The 8,549-nt window shown below is 36.6% G+C and overlaps 1 protein-coding gene across 2 annotated transcripts; it reads left to right on the top strand.

The window, feature by feature from the left end:
• On the top strand, positions 1 to 7,707 carry LOC121241786 (mitogen-activated protein kinase 15). Of its 2 annotated transcripts, none has more exons than XM_041139648.1 (10): positions 1 to 856; positions 2,045 to 2,453; positions 2,620 to 2,747; positions 2,903 to 2,962; positions 4,609 to 4,758; positions 4,884 to 5,039; positions 5,120 to 5,331; positions 5,789 to 5,890; positions 6,009 to 6,160; positions 6,870 to 7,707. In XM_041139648.1, the coding sequence occupies exons 1-10, from the start codon at positions 833 to 835 to the stop codon at positions 7,136 to 7,138; spliced, it is 1,662 nt and encodes a 553-aa protein (XP_040995582.1). In that variant the 5' UTR covers positions 1 to 832; the 3' UTR covers positions 7,139 to 7,707. The 2 variants fall into 2 exon arrangements, with proteins under 2 accessions (XP_040995582.1, XP_040995574.1); XM_041139640.1 differs by having other exon boundaries at positions 2 to 856; positions 6,009 to 6,169.
• The last annotated feature ends 842 nt before the right edge of the window (positions 7,708 to 8,549 follow it).

Raw genomic sequence — 8,549 nt, 5'->3', positions numbered from 1 at the left:
GTTTTTTTTCCTCTCTCTCTCTCTCTCTCTCTCCCTTCAAAAGCCTTCTACTTCAAGTAGATTTTTCTGAGATTTCCACCCTCTAGCTCTCCCTCTGCACTCTGGGATCCTGAAACACTTTTCAACCAGAGTTTCCTGTTGCAAGCCACGATTTATCTGCCACTTCCATTCCTACTTTTCAGCACCAAAAGAAAAGCACTTCCATTCTGCTCTGGAAACCACCTTTCCTCTTATATATCAAACTATATATATTTATATTTCCTCAACGCGTTTGAGACTTTCGCCATTTTTTGTTCCTCCAAAGTTAATTCTTTTTTATCCAGCTAAGTTTAGGCAACCATCTTTGAAAAACTCACACGTCTATGCATGATCTGTAACATCTTCGTCTCCAGCTACATTTAGAGGCTTCCGCCAGGTTTCTTGGCCATTCGACGTTCCTATCCTTTCTTCTTTACTAGGCTCGGTTTAGGTACCACAATAAGTCTTTATTCGTTAGTTTAACCCCAAAAGTTTGTATGTTGCTTTTAAACTCTACTGGGTTTTCCTTTTCTTGAGCTTCATCTTTTTTTTTTTCCTCACAACCACGAATTTTGAAATTGGGCTTCAGTCGCTTGTGTAATTGTTTTCAATTTTTTCCATGTTGATCTAGACGTTAGTGTGCCAGTTTCGTTTATTTAGGTATTTTGGGTTTCTGAGTCATTGAACGATTGAAATTTCGGTGAAATTTGGTTTAACTTTTGGGATTTTGATCTGGGTTTTGAGTGTGAAGTCAAGGCCTTCGCTGCGCCTATTGGTTTATTGCTTTGAAGGACTTTAATGCTCTGTTGCTAAGATGCAGCCTGATCAGAGGAAAAAGGTAAAATTACTCATTTCTGCTGTATACAGTTATATATGTGCGTATATTGGCTCACGTTATTGGTTTGAGATTATGCGAGTTGAAGTCTCGAGAATTGCTTCTGTATTTCTTTCATCTAATTTTAAAGGGAATCAAATTAATTGCAACCAAATCGCACTTGTTCAAATATGAATTATTTTCTTTTTTATAATTCATTATTGTCCTCTAATTTGTTGTGGTCCATTTGTACTGGGCTGCTTGTTATGTTGTGTTTATGATTCCTGTGTCTGGATCGAATGGAACCACCTGTCATGTTCATTTTTCAGCTTCTGTGCCAGCTGCTATGTCACCATTGCAGTTTTGTGGGAGGTCCCACTAGAATACTCGTCATATGACAGTTGCATGGCTGGCTTTTTTATTTCTCATGTTATGCTATATCATTATTTAAGGGTTAGTTTGGGATTCAAACTGTTATCTGGTGTGAGATACTACTTATCTAGGTTTTCGGACTTTAGTTACGCACTGTGTGCGACTTGTCTTTTTATTTTGGGTCTTGTAAATAAGTGACCTCTAATACCATGTTCTTGTCCTCTCCCTTTACCTTTTCATTTCTGCCATTTCATGAATTTATATTATCTTGCAAAATAATAATTTCTTGTACTGGTTGTGAGAACCAGCAGTGATCCTTTTGGTGATCCACTGAGTCGTATTCCATTTCCGTCTATTGCGGTTCTACTGTCTATATCAGATCAAATTCCTTCCCGAATGACGGACAAAAATGCCTGACACTCTCTTATATACCAACTCATGAAGCATTCTAGCGATCGATCTGTAAGGTTGAACATATAGGGCCAAATATTTCTTCTTCCACTTGCATTACGTCATGTGTGCAAGTTAAGTTAAACAGTAAATGTAGCATTGGATAATGCTGGATGCCAAAGCAGTTCTTAAATACTAAATATGATGACCATCAATGGTTTTGCAATTGCCGTTTCCTCTCTAGGTGAACTAGTATGTGGGATATCAATGTTAAATCTTGTTGATGCTAATTTCTAATATCAGTAGTACATATGTTATCTGGTTATAAATTATGTTTAGCAGTAGTATTTTTTTAAAATGAATTATGTTGCAGATCATATCAACTGCATTTTGTATTTCTGCTTATGGTGTTGTGGTGATAAAATTTCATGATCTAGTATTGTACTGCAGTCATCGGTCGAAGTGGACTTTTTCACGGAATACGGTGAGGGTAGCAGGTACCGAATTGAGGAAGTTATTGGGAAAGGAAGCTACGGTGTTGTTTGCTCTGCATATGACACACACACAGGAGAAAAGGTTGCGATTAAAAAAATAAATGACATATTTGAACATGTCTCTGATGCCACTCGCATCCTTCGTGAGATTAAACTTCTTAGACTCCTGCGTCATCCAGACATTGTGGAGATCAAGCACATCCTCTTACCGCCTTCCAGGAGGGAATTCAAAGATATATATGTTGTTTTTGAACTCATGGAGTCTGATTTACACCAGGTTATTAAAGCAAATGATGATTTGACGCCAGAACATTATCAGTTTTTTCTTTATCAGCTTCTTCGTGGCTTGAAGTACATACACACAGGTCATAATCATTTCGTGTAACTGTAGAAATTTTTCTAGCTACATGTTGCCAGTATAATAATTTTTTGGCTATACTTTAGAATGTTTATACCAGTAAGGAGTTGCTAATTTTGTTATCATGGTTTCAGGACTGATTTTTTCCTCTTTAATGTTTAATTTTCTTGTAGCAAATGTATTTCACCGTGATCTAAAACCCAAAAATATCTTAGCAAATGCTGACTGCAAACTCAAAGTCTGTGACTTTGGTCTTGCAAGAGTAGCTTTTAATGATACTCCCACTGCTATATTCTGGACGGTAATTTTCTTTCCTTTTTCTTTTTCTTTCCTCCCAAACTTCTGTGATTTTTTTGTAATTGAACTTGTGGAAGCATTATGTATGCGATTCACAAAGTGTTGGTTTTTAGCCAATATCTCTATCCAATTTTATTATTTGTAATTATCATGTTGTAGGACTATGTTGCAACACGATGGTACAGGGCTCCAGAATTGTGTGGATCCTTTTTTTCAAAGGTGCAATAATTATTACCTCTTTGCTTTTTCTTGGAAGTTGCTTAATCTTTTCCTCAGAGATACTGATTACTGATTCTTCTTCTGTTGCAATTATTGAGTCATTATCATTCTTGTCTATCTTCAAAAATTTTTTGTCTAATATTTTTGTACATCATCTCATTCTCTCTTTTCTTTCTTTTTCAAGCAATTTTTATAACTTCAGTACATTTTACTTTTGTGCTTTTCTTACTAGTTAGATTTGTGTTATGCAGTTCAGATTGCTGCTACTTTGGATTGGCAATCGTTGAAATTACTTTGCTTTTTCTTTTTCTTTGGACTATGCCTTTCACTTACAGGGTTATCTCTAGATCTGGAACTTTTTTAAGAATCAGGCAACGTTCATGACACACCATTAATTGTATTTAAGATAGAATTATGGCACATATAGCAAGTTTTACTACAAACTCAACCAATTGTTCATGTGTAGCCTTATGCATTTTGTTGGCTTAAAGAGAACTGTATTTTTAAAGGTTTTAACTACTGGATAACATGCCTCTGCAGGGATGTGATTACATTTGCAGTTATACAGGCAAGACTTTCAGTTTATCAGGCTAGGCATTCAGTCCTCACTTTTTCTTTATGTAATCGAGGTTTTTTGGAAAAAAAAAAAAAGTGTCTTGCCTTTTCTCAAAGGTTGTGCCTGGCTTGAAGCTGAATCTTTGTCTGTAGAATGTTCTTTTAGTTACTTGAAAGTCAAGGCCATTGTGTGTTTCTAATAATTATTTAATTTATTAGATAACAAACTAAGCTCTGCTCGCATTTAGGGAATTAATCGAGATACATTGTATACATGTGCTTTAACATGTATGACTGGGCGATTATGCCTATGCTTATTGGATGTTTGTTGTCCCATGGGAGACCTCCATGTAAAGGTTGTCATCTCTCAATTCCAAGCCCAAGCAAATCCTCTCTTTTCAATAAGATAAGAAGAATGAGCTTTGTCAACATTCTGCTTAACTATGTTAAACAGTCTCAGGGATGTTGGTTGTATGTACTTGCATGTCTGTGTAATGCCCAGTAATATGTGAAGCTTAGGAAACAGAAACATGCTGAAGTATTGAAAGTGTCCAGCAATTGGGTACATGGGATGCATTTTTTGATAGGTGGGTACATGACATGTATTTGGAAACATTAGTTATAAATGTGCCTGTTGGAAGAATTGGTAAGACTATTGAGCTTGCTCTACAATCCCCTGAATCAGTAATTATAACACCCAATGAGAAAAAACCTGGGTTTACTCTGCAGGGGTGTGTCTGAACAGTTCCCACCATTAAAAAAAAAAAAAAAAAATCCAGAGCTCTCATCTGTTGAGGCAATAACTCCGAAGGGTTTATGCAAAAGCCCTTTACAGTATTTTTATATGCCCTTAGTGACTGACATAAACTATGTTTTGGGAAGGGTTGGATACCCATACAGTTCATTTCCCAGAAAAAGCTAATACCGAGAATTATCAATTTCACAATTCCTGAAATCACCTTACCTCTGGTTCCTGTTATGCCCATAAAACAGTTGCTTTTTAAAATGTTTTTTCTGCTAACTGTTTCTATGCCATTATAAATTTCTCAATCTCAATCTCCTCTCCTGATCATGGTATACGTTGTTTTCAGTATACACCAGCGATAGATATATGGAGCATTGGATGCATCTTTGCAGAGCTTTTGACTGGAAAACCTCTTTTTCCTGGGAAAAATGTAGTTCATCAATTAGATCTAATGACTGAGCTGTTGGGAACACCATCTGCTGAAGCCATTGCCAGGGTCTGTATGTTGTGATTAACTTATTCCTAATATGGATTAGAGTATGATATTATGCACTATTGTTCTTTTGCATGTCCTCATCCATACGGATTATATTTCCCTAACCGCTGGGATTATACAAACAGGTTCGCAATGAAAAGGCTCGGAGATACTTAAGCAGCATGAGGAAGAAGAAGCCCATCCCTTTTTCCCAGAAGTTCCCAAATGCAGATCCACTTGCACTTCGTTTATTAGAAAGAATGCTGGCATTTGAACCCAAGGATCGACCTACTGCTGAAGAGGTAAAAATATTCATCAATCTTCTCTTATTTTACAATCTATCTTCTCTTCTCAGGGAGCATAATGTGTTTCGTGTTGTCAGGCTCTTGCTGATCCATACTTTAAGGGCTTGGCCAAGGTTGAGAGGGAGCCTTCAGCTCAACCAGTTACCAAGATGGAATTTGAATTCGAGAGACGAAGGATAACCAAGGAAGATGTACGAGAGCTTATATATCGAGAGATTCTGGAGTATCATCCAAAGATGCTGAAAGAGTACTTGGAGGGAGCAGAGCCAACAAGCTTTATGTATCCAAGGTATTCTTATAGAAAATTGAGTACAGATTTTTCGTATGAATCTCTGACCCTTGTTTAGTGGTTATGCAAAACAATTTCAAATCATCATGTTGATCTTGCCTACGGCCATGAAGATTAGAATACACACTACTTATATCATTTGGGCAACTTGGGCATTTTTTATGCTTATGGTTAAATGTGCCATGGTTCTGCCTTTACCATTTGAAAGCGCATGCCTTTAACATCCTGGCTTTGTTTTTTATATTCTTGAAATTTAATGTACTGTGGAATGTTAGAATTCAGCTAAATTGATTTCTGCATTTGGTGATTCTAGAATATAAATTCGATAAATTCATATTGATGATCAAATCCAATTTCAAAGATGTCATGCCACCAAACTTAGCTCAGAATCTTTTCGAGTTTGCACGAATTTGTCAATGGTTTCCTAAATTAAATTTTAATATGTTTCTTCATGCAGTGCCGTTGACCATTTTAAGAAGCAATTTGCTTATCTTGAGGAGCATTATGGAAAAGATGGTACTGTTGCTCCACCTGAGAGGCAACATGCATCATTACCGAGGTGCATTACTACTATTCCTTTTTGGCTCTCTTTTTTCCTCCTAAAATCTTTTTGTTGAGCTGCCTACTTTCCTTATTTTGCATTATCTAGTCTGCTAATAAAGGGGTTGTGCCTTCAGGACATGTGTATTATATTCAGATAATGCGGTACAGAATTCAGCAGATGTTGCAGATGATCTCTCCAAGTGTTCGATCAAAGAAATTGAGAAGGCTCATATGGACAGGAGTTGTGGGATCCCTATGACACAGCTTCCTCTACAAGTTCCTCAAGGTATCCAAGGTGTGTATTCTGTATTTGATTGCTCATATTTACATTTTTTTGTAATGATTTCCATGTTCACTCTCTCGTTTGAGTAGAATGGTGTTATCAAAGTGTGAACAAATATTCTGGAAACTTTTTCTTATTTCTTTTTCTCCCATGTTTGACAAATACGTGTGCATGTGCATACTGACGTCTCTTCTATCCCTGAAGAGTTTTCATTTCTATAATCTTCTGTTTTGATTGGTATTTTTCTAAATCTGGAAGCCACAGAAAGTTGGTAAAGTTGGAATACAGCTGTCATAGGCCTCTCATCTTACAATAGTAAGCTTTTGAAGGGGTACCTATTAGTCTTGGATACGTTAAATAATTCTCAAGATGACTGTCTTAAATACAACACCTATGTTGCCTCTGAATTCAAGGTGCTTAGAAATACTCCTATTTACTAGGCTTTGTTAGAACTGATTTGTAATTTTTTTCTTAGTAGTATTGACAGGCATGACAGCTAAGAATATGCTCCAACTTGAATGAATTCAATTAAGCATATGTTTGAACTTGAATACATTTGTGATAAGCAAGTACTACTCCAAAGCTGTAACTTTAAAATTGCTGCTCTTCGTTCCCCATCCCACCTTTGATCCTCGCATAGCTTTACACTATTGGCACTCGACTTATAAGAACATAGTGTACCAACTCTGATTACAAGCGGATTACTCCACAGGAGTTGCTGCAAGGCCTGGTAAAGTTGTTGGTTCAGTGTTGCGGTACAACAATTGTGGGGCAGCAGCAGCAGCTGAAGCTCTTGAACAGCGGAGGATGGTTAGAAATCCATCTGGTACAACTCAATATTCTGCTTCAAATGGCTCATATTCAAGAAGAAACCCGAGCTGTAAGAATGAGAGGGGTGAAGATGATGGGGTTGAAAGTTCTAAGTACATGGCAAGGAAAGTCGCTGCTGCTCAAGGTGGATCTGGAGGTCACTGGTATTGATATTGGTCATGTTAATTTTGTGCTGATCTGCCTACTATAGATATTATCCAACCGAGTTTTGGGGAAAATCTACCACTCATCATGGATTGTTCTGCCAAATTAACTCTTCAGCTTTGATAACAGTATTCGATCAGTGTTATGAACTGGCATAGGTGCTTGGGAAGTGCAACTTTTTTCGGTGAAGTGGCTGGCTAAAAGTTGCAATTTGCATCTATATCTTGACATTTACATGGGGTTCCCGATGACTCTTATCCTTGAACTTATTCTCTGATTCATAACCGAAACCAAGATTCAGCTGATGTGTGTAGCCATGAATGAGAAGGCAGTGCTATTGATTGACTTGGAAGTTCTTTTGTTTCGTTCTCATTCTTTGATAGACTCTAGAAATTAATCTCTGTGGGTTCTTCATAACTGTCATATTGATTGTATCAGTTGACCTTAGTTATTTGTGCTCCAAATAGGGATCTTTATTCACCAGAACATCTTGAGCTGTTTGTCACAGTGACTAGATTGACAGTTGGAAATTTTCTGGTATACATATTTGGTACCTGTATTTATTTGCACTTAAATTGCTGACTCTACACGAGCCCTCTTCAAGAAAAGACATGCCTGATATATATATATGCATCTCGTGGGGTTCAACTAATTGTATGATTCTTTGCCAGAGTTTTAGACGGTGATTTTCATCATTCTCGCTTCTTGGGTTGCTGCACTTGAATAAAAATGGTAGTTTGTCCTTTTTATTCAAGCTTTCTTCCTTCTTTGTCTTTTTCCCTCAAAATGTACAGACTTGTTGACTTTTGTCCCCCCAAAAGAAAAAAGGAATATTAATAAATAAATCAATAAAGTTCTTCGCATGAACTATTATGCATAAATCCTTTGCATCTATACGCGGAATGCTCTGTTTTTATTCTTTATTTTTTGGTAAGTTCTGCACTCAATACTTTTTGAACCTACTGTTCAGTTTTCAGTCTGTTCATTCATCTGGGCTGGAACTCGGAATTCATTGGTTATAACTTATACACGGATTATTTGGAGTTTTTCAGTACTTTTCCAAACGAATTTCTGACTAGTCGAGAAAAAAATTGTACTGGGGGTGACCAAGAAGTGAAAGATCATCTAGGAAAAAAAATATATATATATATATATATATTATTTTCATTTAGATAAAAAAAAAAAAGGCAAGTATATTTATATTGAAAAAGACATTCTGGATGTCTTTTGCCTGGCTCTGTTTCGATTTGAAGAGGTTTGTGTGGTGACCCATAAAGCTGGTTTATAGGGTAGAATAAAGTCAAGATTTTCCAGCGGATTTTAGCAATTGAAGATATCTTTTGAATCAAGATTCAAGACTAATCATTGAAAAAGACTTTAATTGGTTTGTTAAGAGCAATTGACAAGGATTTTCAAT

The sequence above is a fragment of the Juglans microcarpa x Juglans regia genome, chromosome 1D (genome assembly GCF_004785595.1).
Source record: "Juglans microcarpa x Juglans regia isolate MS1-56 chromosome 1D, Jm3101_v1.0, whole genome shotgun sequence".
NCBI lineage: Eukaryota > Viridiplantae > Streptophyta > Magnoliopsida > Fagales > Juglandaceae > Juglans > Juglans microcarpa x Juglans regia.
The sequence above is the reverse complement of the archived record's forward strand: the minus strand, read 5'-3'. Positions and strand labels throughout refer to the sequence as shown.